Source organism: Carlito syrichta, unplaced genomic scaffold (genome assembly GCF_000164805.1).
Source record: "Carlito syrichta isolate Samal-C Ts95f unplaced genomic scaffold, Tarsius_syrichta-2.0.1 Scaffold313176, whole genome shotgun sequence".
NCBI lineage: Eukaryota > Metazoa > Chordata > Mammalia > Primates > Tarsiidae > Carlito > Carlito syrichta.
This window is the reverse complement of record NW_007257272.1, coordinates 198324-217666: the sequence shown is the minus strand read 5'-3', so window position 1 is coordinate 217666 and position 19343 is coordinate 198324. Positions and strand designations below refer to the sequence as shown.

General features: G+C 48.5%; 1 protein-coding gene and 1 pseudogene across 1 annotated transcript in view; one reads left to right on the top strand and one right to left on the bottom strand.

Moving 5' to 3' along the window:
- PDE9A (phosphodiesterase 9A) overlaps positions 1 to 19343 on the top strand; it is a 78764-nt gene that overhangs the window by 46384 nt on the left and 13037 nt on the right. Inside the window, exons 6-10 of the mRNA XM_008070177.2 lie at positions 5530 to 5614; positions 10184 to 10265; positions 12405 to 12479; positions 17827 to 17913; positions 18991 to 19095. Coding sequence (XP_008068368.2) covers positions 5530 to 5614; positions 10184 to 10265; positions 12405 to 12479; positions 17827 to 17913; positions 18991 to 19095 — 434 coding nt within the window. The remainder of the gene's footprint in view (positions 1 to 5529; positions 5615 to 10183; positions 10266 to 12404; positions 12480 to 17826; positions 17914 to 18990; positions 19096 to 19343) is intronic.
- Positions 16209 to 16595, bottom strand: LOC103272692 (annotated as a pseudogene).

Here is a 19343-nt window from a genome sequence, read left to right as displayed (position 1 = left end):
GAGGTGAAGACCGCTGAAGGATGTCGCCCATCAGACCTTCTCTTTAACCTGTTCTAGCCGTGGAATTCTCCAGAATTGCTTGCTTTTTGAAGGGCAGAATCTTCCCAGGGAGCCCTCACATAAATGCACAGAGATTATCTGGAAGAAGATGTCACCTTTCCCTCACCAAGCTAGTTCTTCTGCTGGTCAGACTGGTTGTTACTATCACACTAATTTCTAGCACCAGAGACTGAAAACTGCAGGAATGGGGTAGAGTGAGCTTTCCTCTATAAAGGGAGGGGGATCCTTGGGGGTGACTAGTGGATCTTTTCCTGTGTGCTCCTGGCTGCCCACCTTGCACATCAGCTCGCAGCCCCCACGAGGTGGCTGTGTTCAGATAGTCTCTCCTCCTCAATGGTCTCCACCTGGCTTGGGGTGCGTCCTCTGTGGGCACTTCTGACTGACTTCTTCCCAGTCCCCAAGGGCTCTGCTTTAGTGGGAGGTAGCTGGATGCTGCACCCACACTGAGCCCAGGGAGTATGCGTTCCTGAGCAACCACCTGGTACAGCAGAGCCTTAACCCTAAGGTATGCATACCCGGACACTTAAGGAAACTTGGAAGGTGGCAAGGGAAAATCCTTTCGAGGAGAAGGCTAAACTCTCATGCAAGCCACTGGGGAAGTGCACAGTTGGCTTCTCAGAAGGTTGGTCCTGGCCACGCACAGCTGCCAGAAGCCAGATGGACGGGAAGGTAGCCAGGAACACGGTCAACACGTGGCTGCAAAGGGCCTGGATCAGAGGGGGACACACATATATACACAAGCACATGCTCACACCTGTAAACATACAAGGAGAAAGGTACATATGTACTTACATATACCATATACACACGTGTAAACAGACATAAACAGATGCACTCACATATACATACATGCACATTTGTAAACAGAGAGACACATGCCAATACACTCACAGACATACACAGATGCACTCACATATACACTCACACATGTGTACACACAAAGACAGGTGCATATCTACTCACATACACATACATGTGAAGCCACGCAGAGATATATGCATATACACTCATGCACATGTGTGCACACACGCAGCTTCATCTAGTGCTTATGAGCTGTTGTGTGCTGTTTTCAGTTTCTCAGAGTAAAGGACTTGTCTAGCTGGAATTGGCTGTATTTAAGCCCTGTTACATAGTGTGCACTTGTCTTAAATAGAATTCCTACTGATTCTTTGACCTTCTTAAATGTATAACTCCTCTGAATCAAATATAAATTTCTCCATCTCTGTTAGCTGGCTTTCAAATCTTTTCTTCTTTCTATATAAAATGTTTATCCTTCTTCGAGGAGTCTGGGATTTGTCTTACATTCAAGATCATTCCATAAGCAGAAGGTCCAGGCCCTCACCTCCTGTCCTGGCTGGAGGTTAAACACTGCAGGGCTCTTTACCACTTCCTTCCTGATTTGTGTCCAAGGCACCAGGCAGCCCTGCTCAGTCCACCCTTTGTCCCCGTGCCCTAGCTTTGGGCCACGGCAAGAGCTGACCTTTGGGGCAAAGTTGAACATGGGTCATGCAGACTGACCAGAAGACTTGATGCTGAAACCAAGCCTGGCATTTATCTTTGTCACTTGGGAAGTATGCTCTTTGCAGAGTCTTTAGTGAAGTCACTGGAGGAAGTGTTGAAACACAGCTCTATTCATGTGTGTCTCTAAGCAACTTTCATTAGCTCTGCAGCCAAAGGAGTGGACCTGCCAGGCTCACACAGACTCTTGCCAGAGCACAACGAAGCAGTAAAGAAAAACTATCAGTTAAAACCTCCTGGTGACCCTCTCAGCTCTCCTGCACGCTAGTGTCTCTCTCAGAAAGTCACTCTTCAGGCTTTTTCTTCAGGTGGACTGTGACTTGCAGAAGCCCACAGAAGTTCCTTTTAAAGTCCAAGAAGTTTTTGATGATGATAAGTCAGCATGTCCCAGGGTCTGCATCTGGTCAGGGGGAAAACAAGGGCAGCCATGGGCTGGACTCCAAGGGCCCTAGAAATGCTGGGTGGGCCAGAGGAGCCTCTTCTGTCGTTGGGGTGCTTGGTCTATGCCCACCTGTGTTGAAAGTTTGAGAATGAATTAGTGGGCCGTGATGGGTGAAACTTACATCCAGCCTCAGCACTAGAGTGGTTCTGCTGCTGTCTGGACAGGCATCCCACAGGACTGATCTCTCTAATTTCTTCTCTTGGGAAAACTCAGGGAGGCAGGAGGCCGGGCATGCCGGTGCCCACATCTGCTGTGAGCTCTCTCGGTCTCCAGGTCTCCTCCTCCTCTAGGCATCTCCTTCAGCTCTGTCACTCCAGGATGTGTTGTTTTTCTCTTCCATTGATTAATGCACAACTTTTGCCATCTTGCTACTCACGATCAATTTCCTTGGCAAATGGGTCTCTTCATACACATAATTTCCGCAAATTCTGAATCTCTGAGATTCAAACTAGTAATATTATGCTGTGTCACCTGAGAGGCTTAATTTTGACATCACCCCAATTAATAGCCAGGAAAGCTGATGTCGATGGATTCCAGTATCCATACAAACATTATGCACCCTCCAAAAACCATGAGCTAGCCTAAAACAGAGCCTTATGTTGAAAGGTGAAAAAAAAATGGCTTGTTGTGCAAACTCAGTATTTAGCAGCAAAATGTGATCTGAACTGACATAAAGCCACTGGTGTTTATTTATCCTGCTCAGTGTGATAAATAAGCATTTTCTGCAGGGGGTAAAAACAAAAAACATGAGCCAGGAGGCCAACCACTAACACAGGGAGGGCCCGTTACTTATTGGTGAGTGAAAACAGCAAGTTAGAAAACATAACAAATAGCATAATCCCAATTTTATCACTTAAAATTAAGAATAGATACATAGGCCAAGCTCGGTGGCTCAACCTGTAATACCAGCATTTTGGAAGGCCAAGGTGAGAGGACTGTCTAAGCCTACAGGTTTGAGACCAGCCCAGGCAACTTGGCGAGACCTTGTCTCTGCAATAAATTTTTTAAAAAATTAGCCAGGCATTGTAGCATGCACCTGTAGTTCCGGCTACTTGGAAGGCTAAGGCGGAAGGTTCGTCGGAGCCCAGTAGGTCAATGCTGGGGTGGCCATGAGCGTGCTACTGCACTCCAACCTGGGGTGAGACTCCAACTCAAAAAAAAAAAAGAATAGCTACATAGACTGACAGAATGGATAGACGAATAGATAGGATGGATAGATAGATAGATAGATAGATAGATAGATAGATAGATAGATAGATAGAGATATAGATGCTAGGATGGATGGATGGATGGATGGACAGACGGACGGACAGGATGGATGCTTAGAATGCATACGAGTGGAAGTGGTGCCTGGACTGAGTTGCTTTCTGGTTCTGTAGGATCATAGATAAATTTTAAAATATTCTTCTTTGAGATGCTGTGCATTTCCTACAACAATCATGTTATTTTGCCTCCAAAAAAATGATATTTAAAACATAGTAATGTGGCCGGGTTCAATGGTTCAGCCTGCAATCCCAGCGCTTTGGGAGGCCAAGGTGAGTGGATTGTCTGAGCCCATGGGTTCGAGACCCACCCAGGCAACTTGATGAGACCTCATCTCTACAATAAATCAAAAATCAGCCGGGCGTGGTAGCTCACGCCTATAGTTCCAGCTACTTGGAAGGCTGAGGCAGAAGGATCGCCAGAGCCCAGAAGGTCAAGGCTGTGGTGGGCGGGAGCATGCTAACTGCACTCCAGTCTGGGCGACAGAGTGAGACTCCAACTCAAAAAAAAAAAAACATAGTAATTGTGACCTTGAATAATAGGCACAGCTACCCTGTCTGGAGCCTATACCCCATGCTCATCTCTTCCCAAGATCTATTCACTTTCAGAATCTGCTGCCTCTCACATGTCAACAAGATTGAGCTCCTTCTCACTACTGATGAGGAATTGATTGTTTGCTCACATCAGCATCCTAGCAGCAAACCCACAGGCCTGTGGGATGAGACCCGGTGGTCTGGACAAGGCCTAGGATGCCCTGGGAGGCAGCGTTGGGCTTCCTGGTCCACTTGCAAGCCTCAAGGGTGTGTTTGGGTGCCCCTTCTCAGAAGACAGCCTGCGGCATTCATCAGCTTCCTCAAGAGGTCCACAGCACAGGAGACACTGATTCCCTAACTCCAAAGGGTATGGACTCATAGTGGTTGAACAAAACTTCGGATGTCCTATGTCTCCCAGTGGTAGCTCATCCAGATCAGCCATCAGCATGGCGAACACTGTGACTCCAGCCACCTGTGCTTTAGGCCCGGAGTGTTGGGCTACTCACCAATGGGTTAGAAGAGGAGCAGAGGTTTCCATGGCACAGAAGCAGAGCATCACGACCAGAGCCAAACATCACATCCTCCAGATCTCTTGTCCCTTTGGGCAGAAAGAGGCAATGTTCACCAGAAACTATGGCCCCGCTTGGCCCCTGACCCTGGAAATACCTAGAAAACCCACCCAGGAGGCTGATTTCAGCCGGGCTGCCCTGGCATTGGGAGAATGTTCCTGTGGACGTGCTCTCGGGAGCTCAGGCTTCCTTTGAGGTGGGAGGGAATTGTTAGAAACCAGCAAAGTCTCTGAGTTGCTTTGTATTTCCTTTGGAAATCATTCACGTTTTATTTTTAGCAGTTATTCGGAGCCAAGCTTGATGAAAAGGGGAATAGAGTAGCATCGTGGGAGTATCCTTTTGCATAAAAATGGAGGTGTGATTACGAAGCCACATCTTTTTCATTTCTTGCAAGCCAACTCTGACCTAGACGCCTTTGCACAGCGGTTAGCTCTGTAGTGCGGTTTCTGGACTGAACATTCAGTCTGCCGAGGGTGAACATTTTGAACGTTAATGTTCTCTGGGAGGCATGAGCTTCAGTTTGGTTTCTGATGGAAAATTGCTTCCTAGCTGTTGGGACACTTCTCTGCAATGGGACCCCAGGAATGTGATCAAGCCTGGGTTCTGCCATTCCTAACTCCCTGTTTATTTCTCACCTGTTCTGAGCCAGAGGTTTCTCCTGGTTAACTGCTCTGGCGGAACCTAAAATGAAAAACTGTTATCATAATGAGATCTTAATCCTTGCTGAGGAAGCCATGTCTTGAGCATGCCAATGCACTGGTACCACATTTGCTCCCTGTTGCTTTTCTTTTTGGAATAAAGACGTCTTTGTTCTCATCCTCGATCAGTGCTTAGGAGTATAGAGCAAGAAGTGGGGCCAGAGTTAAGATTTGGGGGTTGGGAGTAGGGAAGGGTTTCCATCCTCTGGAAACTGCACAGATGGATGCAGTGGCTCAAATTTGGCTTCAATATTAGAGTCAACTGGGGCTGAACTGGCAGGGGAGGGGCAAAACCTGAGGACCAGCAGTCGAGGCAGGAGGGGGAACCTCTGTCTTGAGCCGGTTTCCTTTCCGGGACCAGGAACCCTGGGGAGACCTCAATCCCCAGCCCTGCAAGGTCCTCCATGTTTGTCTATGGTAACCTTTTGCTGTCTCTTTGTCACCAGTGGAAGGATTGAAAGTGGTGGAGATTGAGAAATGCAAGAGTGACATTAAGAAGATGCGGGAGGAGCTGGCAGCCAGAAGCAACCGGTAAGATCTGCACCAGGGGAAACTGCGGGCAGCCAGGCCTAGGGACAGCTCCGTGTTGATGTCAGCCGAGAGCTGTGGGCATCTTTCCCCAAATAAAAGGCTGGTGTGATTCGGGGGCACTGTGCAGAGGCAGTATGCGGCTTGGGACCTGCTTTTCAGTGATGTGGCTTTCTTCTAATAAAAGAGCATCTATGGCAAATGAAGGCTGGGGGGATGCTTTCAAAGAAAAGAGAATCACCCTCCTGCAGATCCAAGCGTTAGTAGCCATCCATCCAACTGGAAAGACATCGACATCAATGTTTAGAAAGAGAACAAGAAGAATAAGGCATCTGGGAGTTGAGCCTCCCAGTGCCGCCAGGTACCATTCCCCATGTGATGTCCCCACAGCATAGACAGCCACCGGTGCAGTCCTGCAAGGACTACTGCCATCATGGACACAGAAGTCACATGCCCAGGAGCAGGCATTCCTCACAGGTGTTTTGGGGGGCAGTGAGCTGTCGTTTGGCAAAAAACGCTGCAGGTTCATTCTGCCTCTTTGAAGGTCCATTTTTTGCACAGCAGGTCCCCCTACTCCAGCGTGACCTCATCTTGACTAATTGCACCTGCTGTGACTCTGTCTCCAAATGAGGTCACATTCACAGGAGCAGGGTTAGGACTTCAATATATGACTTTTGGGGAGACACAGTTCAACACATAACATACCACATGGGGAAGACACCCTGACTTCAGAAGACACAGAGTAAGCTAGCCCTGGAGCTGAGAGATAACAGCCTCCAGGTGCTTTCAGGGCAAACTCAGTCTACGGGAACATTTGGGCTCATCTAAGTAGTGAGTGCATATTCACAACCCAGGAGTACAGTTTTAGAGCTCTCAGCATCACAAACCAAAGAGAAAGAGCCTTCCCAGGGCCCCGTCAGGCTTCCGGATGCAATGTTCTTAGCAGACAGCTCTGGCAGCAACCCACGTAGGTGAGAGACGGGTAAATGGAATGTTTCCATCCGAAATGGAACAGGATAAAATCTCAAGTGTCGCCTACACATTTAGAAAAAACAAATCCCGTATCCTGGGCTCTGGTCTCGTGCACAGCAAGGCCCCCACCCCAGACCCAGAGCCAGCATCCCTTTTCTCCTCCACACAAAAGCCCTTTCTTTTTCTTTATATAGGAAGAAACTCAGAATAGAGACAATATCTATTTGTGTTACCCCTTCTGTCCTTGTAGACAGTAGGGTTCCTTTTTTAATCATGCATGAGTGCCATGTGGCAGAGTGGGGTCCCCGGGACCAGGCTTGTTAGATGTGACTTTGCTTGGACTGCTGGGGAGAGAAAAATGCTCTCTAGAGCAGTCCCTTCTGGAGATAGCAGCCCAGCCAGGGGTCAGCATTCTTGCCTCCGGCGGAAGCCAAGAGAAAAATAAAGGCACCAGGCCGGTTGAGCCCAGCCCTGTACCAAATGGCCAGTGTGAGCCAGAAATGCGGGCCGACATTCATCCACCTTCACACAGGCACCCCAGCAGGGCTGGAGCAGAACAGTGGAAGCCTGCGGCCCACAGAACAGGCTGCCCTCTTCTGAGACTCACAAATGAGGTTGCTCATGGATTTTTACCCAAGAGGAAAGAGGCCCAACTTCCCGCTCACATGTAGGGCAGGTGTCCCTGGGGCCCATGGTCACTCTGACCCCCAGAACCGTGCCCAGCAGAATGTGTCAGTTCACTTGGGGATGAGAGGCTGTCAGGGCACAGAATTTCAACTGAGAACTCTGGGAGTCTGTGATCTCCACTTTTATCCCAAGTAAATGGCCTTGACCACTGGACTGAGCCCCAGGGAGTGGAGGATGGGGAATCCTAGGAAATGAAAGCAAAAATAAGCTCCAAATAGAATGAAAAGAACAGGCTCCATGCCAGCTGCTCTACTCGCTGTGGATGCTTGTTCCCATGGCAACAGGGCTCGGAGAGAGGGGGCTGCATGGCCAGGCAGGGTCAGCAGGCCCCAGTAGACCCTCATCAGCTCCCAGCACTGGGACCCTTGAGGAAACAGCTGGATTTCAGCAGTCAACACATCTTGCTTGGTGAGGACTTCCATGACCCTCCTGGGAAATGCAGAAGACTTGCAACATAAGTGTGAATGTTTATACAAAGGAGGTTAAAAGCAGGAAAAAAAAATGTTATTTATTTTCTTAACTGCACAGACAATGTCCGTTATTACTCAAAAATGTGTAAATGGGATTCCTCACTTAGGAGGTGACAATAGAAATCATTTGATTGGTATTTTTATTGGTTGGTTTTGTTATTGTTTTTGCTAAATCTGTTTTTGCTAGAATCCCCCCTTACACAGCAAACTGTCATGGCAACTCAAGATTTTTGCGAGCATGGAATCGAGGGAAGGGATCACAGACGAGTTTCAGTCATGTGGTGGCCAACACAAATTGTTAGCAGCATGCTAAGAATGTAACACGGTATACTCTTTCTTCAAAAAGGAAATAGATTTATTATTCTAAGTTTGAAAACAGCATAGATGTATTGTAAAACTTGCAGACTGTACCGATGGGGGTTGAGGGATGGTGACCAATAATGGTAACAGCTAGCAACACCCCCGATTTAATCTAGGCACAAAGTCGCCCAGATAGTTTTTTGGCTATAGAGATCTAATTTTGAAGCCAGGCTCGGTGGCTCAGCCTGTAATCCCGCACCTTTGGGAGGCTGAGGTGAGTGGATTGCCTGAGCCCGCGGGTTCGAGACCCGCCTGGGCAGCGAGACCTCATCTCCACAATAAATCAAAAAATCAGCCGGGCGTGGTAGCGCATGCCTGTAATTCTGGCCACTTGGAAGGCTGAGGTGGAAGGATCGCCGGAGCCCAGCAGGTTGAGGCTGCGGTGTCCGGGAGTGGCCACTGCACTCCAATCTGGGTGACAGAGTGAGACTCCAACTCAAAAAAAAAAAGATCTAATTTTGAGAAACAACTAAAAAGTTCTATTTTATCATCTTTTTTCACTTATGACATTGTAAAAAAATATGCATAGATTAAATTTTAACTAGCATACATTTTTTTAACCCACCAAACGTGTACTTTTTTCCACATAGCTTGGTAAATTTGTGGGCATTAACTTTCAATGCATACTGTACATAACATTTTTATTTTCCCTTTTCACCTAAAGTTCCCTTACTTCACAGGATATCTATGATTGTCTCCATCATGTTGATGCACCAAGGTGGTTTAAATTATTTTCCCCTTTGGGGACACACAGGTGGATTCTAGCCTGGTTTTATGTTTTTGTAACAACAGATCATGCTGTGACGAATCTCTGTGTGCACAGAGCTGTTTGCTTGTGTTTAATTCTTTTCTTAAGATAAATTCCCTGGAGTAGACGTGTGGGTTTGAAGGATGTGAATTTTTTCATGACGCTTACTATACGGTATTAAATCACCCTCACAGAAGATGGAATTTTATTTACAAATCACGTGAGCTTCTGCTACATACGACTGATTAAAGTGCTGGCCGTGCCAAGTTCCTCACACCACGAATCCTGCCCCCACTGCTCTACCTGGTGAACCTTACCATCCTGTGACTGAATGGGAGCATGTTCACTTCCAAGCAAGTTCACATCCCCAGGTGGTCCCTAGGTCTGCCAGCCCCCTGATGGACTTCCCTGCAGGTAGCCAAGGGCCGCCACTCTGCCTCATTAGAAGGTTGCTTTCTATCCAGAACACACACACCTGGCTCATTTTGTTCTGTTCCTGCATGGAATTCTTCGATATCCAATGGTGAACAAAAATGGGGTCAGATAGAAAATTCATCTGTCAACATTATATTAATGGAGGAAGTTGGAGGCATTCTACTAGCTCTGGGAAGCAATTAGGTGTCAAAAGCAAGTTGCTGCAGAGCAAATTTGGGCAATTCCACCCTTGCTTTTAGGTACAGGCATGGTTGGGGGCATTGGCGCATGTCTGTATTCCCAGTACTTTATGAGGCTGAGGCGTGCTTGAGCCCAGGAGTTTGAGACCAGCCTGGGCAATATAGCAAGAACTTGTCTCTTTAAAATAATAATAATAATTTTTTAAAATAAAAATACAGGTGGCTGCCCTTGTGTGTCTATGCCTAGGAATATTCTGGAAGGATACATTAAACAGATGTTATTTCCAAGGTGTGGGATTTAGGAGAAAGACATAGGTAAAGTGAGGACTTAGTTTTTTTTTTTTTTTTTTTTGCTTTATCTACTCCTGTGTTGTTTGGATTGTTTTGTTTTAGTTGTGTATTAGAAAAGGATTTTTTATAAGCTTATCTGAAAGTGAAGATAGCCCTAATCCTCTGACTTTCTGTGTGTTTTCCAAGAGCCCCGTATGACATCAGAGGTCCAGGCAGGGTCCCAGGGATCTCACAGCAAGCCTGTCACTGCCTTCCTGACTTGTTCTCCACAACAAATAAGACCAAATGGAAGTTGTGGAGTTTGGGGTATGGTTTGGATTTTGGTTTTGTGTTTGTTTTTGCTCTTATGAGGGCCCCACAGTCAAGTGTGCAGGTGAATGACCAGGCTGAAATAGCAGGGCCACAACTCATCTTTTCTTTTTCTTTTTAGGACCAACTGTCCCTGTAAGTACAGTTTTTTGGATAACAACAAGAAGTTGACCCCTCAGCGTGATGTCCCCACTTATCCCAAGGTAAGCTAAGATTCCGGCTCTGAAGAAACTCAAGCTCTGTGTCCACAGCCCCACACCCAGGCCCTATGGCCCCGTGGTCCCATGACTGGGCCCTGCTGTCTACACATTAACTAAAGCACACCCTACTCATCCCTGGGCTGTGGAAGGCTCAGGCTATTCTTAGCATGCTTTTTCTCTTTGATATTTATTTAGCAAAAGTGATCCCAGACCATACTCTACTCTGCAAAGAGATAATAGCTCCTTGCTGCTGTCTGCCTGGTCCCCATAACTGCCCTGACAAATGACTTTTGCACTCAGATGTTATTTTAGAGAACATCAAATTTCTTTTTTTTTTTTTTTTTTTGAGTTGGAGTCTCACTCTGTTGCCCAGACTAGAATGCAGTGGCATACTCACGGTCACCCCAGCGTTGACCTGTTGGGCTCCTGCGATCCTTCTACCTCAGCCTTCCAAGTAGCCGGAACTATAGGAGCATGCTACCAACCGGCTATTTTTTTTTAATTGTATAGATGAGATCTCACCGAGTTGCCCAGGCTGATCTCAAACTCGCAGGCTCAGGCCTCAAAAAAATGCTGGGATTACAGACTGAGCCATCAAGCCCGGCCAGAGAACGTCAATTTTTGACTAAATTTTTTTTTAATCCACTTCATTAGCTCTCCAGAATAACATGTATTCATTATGGCAAGTTTTGCTGTTTTGCACAAAAGTTTTCTGAGTTGTAAGAGATCCGGGCCCTTAGTAAAGTAGCAGTGCCCTGTTCTTCTTTTATAAGAAGACTCTCCTGAGGCTGGTCGGCATCTCAACCATGCCTTCAGCTGGTGAGGAAGCAAAATCCCGGCCCACATGATTTTGATTGTGCTTCTGTGCTAAGAATCAGGGGACACAGGACACACAGGACAGAAGGGGCTTGGGCTGAACACACTGGGTTCTGCCACTACTCTTGGTTGAGTGGTGTCCAAGAGCCTTCTGGAGCCTCCATGCGGGCCACCGGTGCCCACTAGTTCGTGGTTTTCTTCACTTGGTTCCAAACAGCACACTGAGTATTGTCTGAGGTCTTTGAGTGGAGACTAGTGCCTTTTTCCATAAGAAAATGTGACCCACATTTCTCAAAATCCCACCCCAGGGAGTCACGAGACATAGCCTAGATTCAAAATAAAAGGCGTCAGTTCTCTGTATCAGTTCTTTAAAAATAAAAATAAAAAAGCCTGGGCGCAGTGGCTCCCACCTGTAATCCCTGCATTTTGGGAGGCTGAGGCAGGAGGCTCTCTTGAGCCTAGGAGTTTGAGACCAGCCTGGCCCATATAGCGAGATCTCGTCACTACAAAAAGTCAAAAAAATTAGCCAGGCATAGTGGCACGCACCTGTAGTCCCACCTAGTTGGGAGGCTGAGGTGGAAGAATCACCTGAGCCAGGAGGTCAAAGCTGCAGTGAGCCATGTTCGTGCTGTGGCACTCCAGCCTGGGTGCCAGAGTGAGATTCTGACTCAAATAAAAAATTAAAATTAAAAATAGACAAAAAGATCTAGGAGAAGACTACATCTAATACCAAACGCTGTTCTTGTCTTAGGTCTAAAACCACAGCCTTCTGTGCCTTCTGACAGTTTATCCTAAAGAGTTTAGAGCCAGCTCCCTCCGCGGGCGAGCTGTTCTAATGCTCAACCAAAACCAGGGATGGGTTCCCGACCAGAAGAGCTCAAAATAGCTTCTCAGCCAGTATTTGAATTTATGCCAAGTGAATTTTTTCCCCCTGACTTCACTTTATTGTATTTTTATGTCAGGCTTGTTGAGATCTAATTTACATGCGTAAAGTTCCTCTTCTTTAGGTGCAGAGAACTGTGAATTTTGACAAACTTATTTAGTCATGGAATGACTATGAAATGACTATGGAACATTACCATCACTCCCAAGCACTCCCTCCTGCCCCTTTCGCTCTGCCCTGGCAATTGCTGATGGGAATTCCACCCCCAAAGTTTGCCCTTTCTAGAAGAATGCAGCCTGTGAGTTTGTACACAGGTGTATTTGAGAGGGAACAAGGAGAAAGAGGAGAAAATGCCCCCTATATACATTTGAGCTCACAGCCTTCATCTCTGCACAAGGGCCCATGGCGTCTGGTTAACACTGAACTCCTCCTGTCCTTTCTAGTACCTACTCTCTCCAGAGACCATAGAAGCCTTACGGAAGCCAACCTTCGACGTCTGGCTTTGGGAGCCCAATGAGGTGAGTGAGGGGCATCATGGTGTACCAGCATCCCCATAGAGTGGCAGTTCAGGATCATGGAACCCTGTGGGGACCATTCCTGTTGTTCTTCCTCCTCTATGCTCCTCCTGTCTGTCCTTCCTTGTAAGGAATGAAAAGGGCTCACACCTGTAATCCCTGTGCTTTGGGAGACTGAGCTGGGAGGATCACATGAGGCCAGGAGTTCGAAACTAGCCTGGGCAGCATAGAGAGAACCTGTCTCTACAAAAAAAAAAAAAAAAAATTGAAAAATTATCCAGATTTGGTGATGCATGCTTGTAATCTCAGCTACTCAGGAGACTGAAACAGGAGGATCACTTGAGTCCAGGAGATCAAGGTTGCAGCGAGCTATGATTGCACCACTACAGCAAGACTGTCAAATTTTTAAAAAAATTATGCTTCTCCAGGTTTTAGTTCAGACTGACACTCTAAAGGAGGGCCCAGGAGACAGATCTCAAGACAGGGGCATTCTGTGAGGAGAGGAGACAGCTGTGAGTTACAGGGGCCTTCAACCTCAGGCTCCTCCTAATGGTGCTGAGTCCCCCAGGCCATCTGCTGACCATGCAAACCCTCACGCAGGCCTGCCAGTGGCCAGCTGCTGTGACCACAGAGGAGCTCTACACATCCCAGAGCTTGGAGCAAATACTTCCTCAAGGAATGGGCTCCAGGTGGAATGTTCTGGTGCGAGAAAGTCGTTAACAGTCAAGGCTACAGGCGCAACCAGATTTGTGGAAATGTGGGGTTCAGGGAATTGTAAGTCACCTTTTGCAGCAAGTATTTCTTTAAAGTTTTCAGTTTGTGGCTGGGTGCAGTGTCTCACACCTATAAACCCAGCACCTTAAGAGGTGGAGGCAGGAGGATTGCCTGAACCCAGGGGTTTGAGATCAGCCTGAGCAACATGGCGGGAACTTGTCTCTACAGTAAAACAAAAATTAGCCAAGCATGGAGGCACGTTCCCGAAGTCCCAGTTACTCAGGAGGCTGGGGTGGAAGGATTGCCTGAATCCAGCAGGTCAAAGGCTGCAGTAGCCGTAGTTGTGCCACTGCACTCCAGCCTACACAACAGAATGAGACTCTGACTCAAAAAAGTTTTCTGTTTTTGGAGAAACACAAATATGAAGATTGATATTGGTTTAATCCCATGAGCTAATAATCCCAGTTAGACCCCTCTCTTTCCACATCCCAAGAAAGGAAAAGTTCCCCATCGAGGACATCAGGCCTTGCTACCCGCAGCCCACAAAAATCTAAGGACTCTTTCCAGCTTTTCAGCAGCATGGGAATGCAGAAGGTCCCCAGAAAGCTCGCCTAAGCTCTTTGACAAGATTGGCCACGACGAAGTCTTCACAAAGGGCAGGAAGGGGGATCCTGCCCTTATCATCCATGGGTCCTGGCTGCCAACATCTGGATGCTACACTCTCCTAAGCAAACCGCTCCCATGCATGTGATCTTCCAGCATGAGAAAAGCCTGGGCGGCACTGGCCAGGAAAGCAAAGATCTGACCTTCATGCCTCACCCAGGTTCACCAAGAAGAGTGGCCAGTGGTGGGTCCCAGGGGCCTCATGGCAGCATACCTGCTTGGAACGTTCAGCCACCACATAGGCGACTTTCTCCCCAGCCCTGAGAGTCCAGGACTGAGATGTGGAGACCACAGGAGAAGCAGGCTCCTAATGTGCAGCATGGCTGGTTGGGTCAGTGTGTGACTAGAAAGGGCCCCGGGCAGGGGAGACATCAAAGTGAGAGGGAGAGCTTGGAAGGAAGCATTGGAACAGCCAGCTTGCAGAAGCTCCCCCTGCTCAGGGCTGAGGCCATGCAGAACAGGTTCATAGCAAACAGACAGCAGGGTAGTTAGAACACGCAGTCTCCCAACTGGCAGGAAAACACCACATCTGGAGCATCATCTGGAAAAATCACTGGCTTCAAAGTCATGTTGACATCAGCCTACCAGGAGTAAAAGCCAAGTAGGGAGCCACTGATGACAAAACGCTTATGTGGAAACCAGCACTGGCTGTCGTTTCTGCCATCTTCCACCAGGAAAGCTTTGGAGCACAGGGCCACTGTGGCTGGGGAGATGGAGGCTGCCCCCCAAGGTTGGGGGGTTCACGTACCCATAATAGAGAGGCCACCTCTGCTTGTCCTCCAATCCACAGTGTATTCACAGCCACTGTCCAGGGCGGGCAGGTAAGGCAGCAACTTCGGGCAGCTGAACTCAGCCTCTGTGTGGCATCACCCATGGCCCATGGCCTCTGCCAAGTAGGTCTCAAAAGTACTCAGGAAGACTGGTGAGGGTTCCAGTGCTTCAGAGGAGCAACAAGCTGCCTGCTAGTGAGAGACCAGAGATGTCTTAGACAGGAGTGTCTGATGGATCTGGGGACACCAGGAATCTTAAGTGTGAGTGATACAGAGGAACAGCTAAAAGGACATGCTGGAGGACTTTGACAACTCACTTCGCCCGGAAAAACAGCAGCTGGACATCCACAAGGCAGCTGGCACCCAGGAACATCAGGACACTGATAGCAGCCACCTCTCTTCATTGCAGTGAGGACGACTCCGTGGCTCAGTTCAGCATCCTGCCCATCACAAGCCAGGCCGAGGACATGAGTTCCCAATGCTGTGTTCCTCTAATCCAGTAGGCCTGCCTCTGCTGAGCAGAGAGCCTAGAGGTTGCAGGAGTCTCCCAGTGTCTTATGAGTCCCCTCCACCCACTCACAATCACACAGCCCACTCAGACTGAGACCTGCCATGGCCTCCGGGAGCTGCTCATCTGGTCTCAGGGGCCGCCAACACAGCAACAGATGCATGTCCCTTTTGCTCCAAAGCCACCACATGGGCCACATGAGCAGCACCAGATGGTTCCATGTGCCAGTAGTCTTTGCCTCTTGACTGATTCTACAGCAGACATTTCAGCTTAGGGGCTGCCCTGAGCGGCATCTGAGCTAGTAGGGTGGGTGCGAAGGGGTCCGAGGCTGTAACACCTCTGGTCCTAAGGGCACTGGGGGGATCAGCAGCTCTGGATGAGGCCCCAGCTGGGTGATCCGGGCAGCCACTGACCAGAGACCTGGGAGCCAGCCCTACTGTCTTCATGCCAGCCCCAGATGCCTGCAGCCCTGTAAGGGGCTCCTGCAAGCACCACCATCTCCAAAACCTTGCACCCTGTACATTGTCTAATCTGCATCTGCACTGTCCCCAGAAGGAAGGCGTGTGTGTGGTTCACGTGCTTTCAGGACACTCCATGGGTGACATCCCAAGCTCCCATATGTGGCCACATGTGGAGGAGTTTCCAGTGTTCCAGATGGATGCTCCCTGATGCCACAGAATTATCCACTCCCTTCAGAGCCATCTCATCAATGCTGTGGTTATAGGATTGAATTTACCAAAATTCACCTCACTTGCAGTCTTCCTGAGTCTCGTGTAATGTGTAACAAGTAAAAATGGATTTTCGTATCCTGCCCTAGTTTGCTTGGGCTGCCATAACAGAGTGCCAGAGACAGTGGGCTTCAACAACAGAAGCTTCTTTCTCACAGTTCTGGAGGCTGAAGTCTGGATGGAGGTGCAGGCCAGTTTGGTCTCTCCTGGGGCCTCTGCCCTTGGCATGCAGATGGCCACCTTCTCGCTGTGTCCTCATGTGGCCTCCTCTCTCTGCACACGCATCCCTGGTTCTCTTCTTTTTTTTGGTCCACTGAGGTTTTTTTATTTGTACGTATGCATTACATCCCTAGAAAAAGAATCCCAAGATTTTCCCTCCTGTGCGTTTCCTTCTTGCTTCTTCGCGGTCCATGATGCCAGCTGAGGTTGTCAGTACAATGAAGCCAAATTGGCGGGATGGAAGCAGATTATTCGGCCACTTTTCTAGATCTTTGGGTTGCACATCAAATCTGGGGCTGATCACGCCACATTTGTTCAACCTGCCTGTGAGGTTCACAACAATTTTTCCAGCTCTGTGATCATCAATGATTTCAAATTCACCAATGTAACCATGCTTCATCATCACAGTTAGAAACCAGACGATGACTTTGGAGCATGGCCCGATAAGAACCTGGCATTTGCCAGTCTTTTCGGCATTGTTGATGCGAGCATCAACCAGGACATTCATGTGCACCATGGTAGCATGGAAAGATGGCGGAAAGAGTTGGTTCTCTTCTTATAAAGACACTAGTCCCAAGGATCAGGGTCCCACCTCTATGCCCACATGTAACCTTCATCACCTTCTTAAAGTACTTATCTCTGAATACAACCCCACTGGGGCTAGGGCTTCAACATATTGATTTGGGGAGGCACTATTCAACCCATAACACACCCTTTGGGGAAAAGAAGGTCACTCAGTGAACAGAGACAGGTGTCAGCCAAATGGCAGATGGAGGTGGGGACAGGTGTGTGGCACTGGGTGGCCCTGGGTGGCAGATGGTGTGTGGCACTGGGTGTGTGGCACTGGGTGGCAGATGGAGGTGGGGACAGGTGTGTGGCACTGGGTGGAGGACGCCTTCCAGAGAATGTCAAAACTGTCCCATTCTGCAGATCTTCCCTCTCCCTGTTCTCTCCATCTCAGACCTGCTTTTCCCAGAAAGAAAAGCCCACTTTTGTGAAACTGTCTTTTTTAAGAATCATTTCATCTTTTCCTCCCTCACGTAACTCATTCCAAAGCACTGAGCTATATTTGAATAGATCACAACAATGACAATAAATCCTCTTTGGTACTAAAACCAAAATCTGTTTCAACTTGAAAAGGGTTACCTATAGAAGCCAGAGTTCAGGGAAAGCAGACTTAAGAGAAGTGGCCCCCAGGGCAGAGGTTTACCTTCCGGGCATGACAGTTGAAGGCGTTTAAAGGTGTCTGCAGTCCCAGTGGGGCCCCAGGGGGCCTAATTCAGCATTTTTTAGATGAAAATCATCAAAGTTCCTTTGGTCCCCCAGCCTCAAGCAAGTAAAGGTCCTTTCTCCCCACAAAGACAGCCCATTCTCAAGTGTGCGCTGGAAATAGCCATGGCCTACCGCCTTGAGCTGCAATCCACTGAGATTGTTTTTCATGTGTCGAAATATTTTAAAACTTTCTTAGTGTGGTCATTTGGGAGTAGGGGGCACCCAGTCACCATCTCTTCTTGTGTGGAATTCTCATCAGCTTCTGGATTGGCTCCTCCACCCCCAGGAGACCCCCACCATTCAGAGTGGTCTCGAAAGACCCATGAGCAAGGCCTCTCCTCCCCCATCTTGCTAGACGGGCTCTGCGCTCCGATGACACCCCTCGTGGTATTATTCCCTGGACAGTGGAGGAATGCAAGAGGTTGGGAAGCTGGCCCATCTGCTTCTCTGTGACCACCATTCCCCTGTGCCCACAGATGCTGAGCTGCTTGGAGCACATGTACCATGACCTCGGCCTGGTCAGAGACTTCAGCATCAACCCCATCACGCTCAAGAGGTGGCTGGTAAGTGTCAAGCCCATTGTTGTCCTTCTTGGACACGTCATTTCATCAAGTTACATAGGAGTGGACGGTCAGGGCACCTTCCTGATGGCACCAGGCTCTGTGAAGAGAGGCCACGTTTCCATGGAAGTTCTGTGAGGACACCTGGCCAATCTCTGTTTGTTCTTCCACCAAAGCACTCTTTATCTCCTCAGCTCCTGCTCTGATTAGCAAGAACATAATAAGAATCTATTATTAAGTAAAGCAATATGTTCTAAAGCAGTGGCATGTGGGAGTGTGTGTCTGTGAGTGTGTGTGTGTGTGTGTGTGCGTGTGTGTGTTTAGCAGCAGTTTTTTTATTTTTATTTTTTTGAGTCGAGGTCTCACTCTGTCACTCAGGCTGGAGTGCAGTGACACGATCATGGCTCATTGTAGCTTCGGCCTCCTGGGCTCAGGTGATCCTTCCATTTCAGCCTCTTGAGTAGCCGGGATGACAGGTGCATGCCACCAACCTGACGCATTTATTTATTTATTTATTTGTAGAGATGGGGTCTCACTATGCTGCCCAGGCTTGTCTTGAATTCCTGGGCTCAAGCAATCCTCCCACCTCAGCCTCTCAAAGTGCTGGGACTACAGGCATGACCCACCGCACCTAGCTAGCAGAGATTTTTTAAATATATGTATATCACTCAGAACCAAATATTAAAACTTCCATGGAAACGTGGCCTCTCTTCACAGAGCCTGGTGCTTGGGGTCCTAGACACTCCTCATGAAATCTCTCCTGCCCCCCCCATTTTAAACCCCAGTATGGCTTATCAGATACCTCCGAGACACCTCAGTCCATGACCCCTGGGTGAAAACCTGGTGGGAGCACTGTCCCCACACCTGCCCCAGGTACCTTGCTATGGCCGTTGGATGTTTCTGTGCCCACTAGTCCACCTGGTCCACACCTGTGCTAAACACAGGACCACTGTGGGACTCTGGTGGACAAGAGTTTGGCAGAGAACACTAGAACCAGCTAGCACCCTTCTAGCCAGTTTTGGAGGAAAGGTGGGTGGGTCCGGGACACAGGGCAGCTCAGACTCTCTGCTTCTCCTGCAGCTGTGTGTGCATGACAACTACAGAAACAACCCTTTCCATAACTTCCGGCACTGCTTCTGTGTGACCCAGATGATGTACAGCATGGTCTGGCTCTGCAGTCTCCAGGTGTGTCCTGCCTACCATCATCTAGACCTTGACTTTGGGAGTGGGGGATTCTTTCCAGGGAGTGGCTGCCCAGTCACACCTAGAGAGTGACAGACATGAGGTCCCCAGCTGCTCCACTCCTCCTGGGGTAACACCCCCTCCTGTGGCTGTCAGTCACTCCAGTGGTATAATTCTAGGAGTCTGTTCCTAGAATTACAGGAGCAAATGTATCCCCACCTGCTCCCCCCACCCCAAAGCACAGGCCCTCT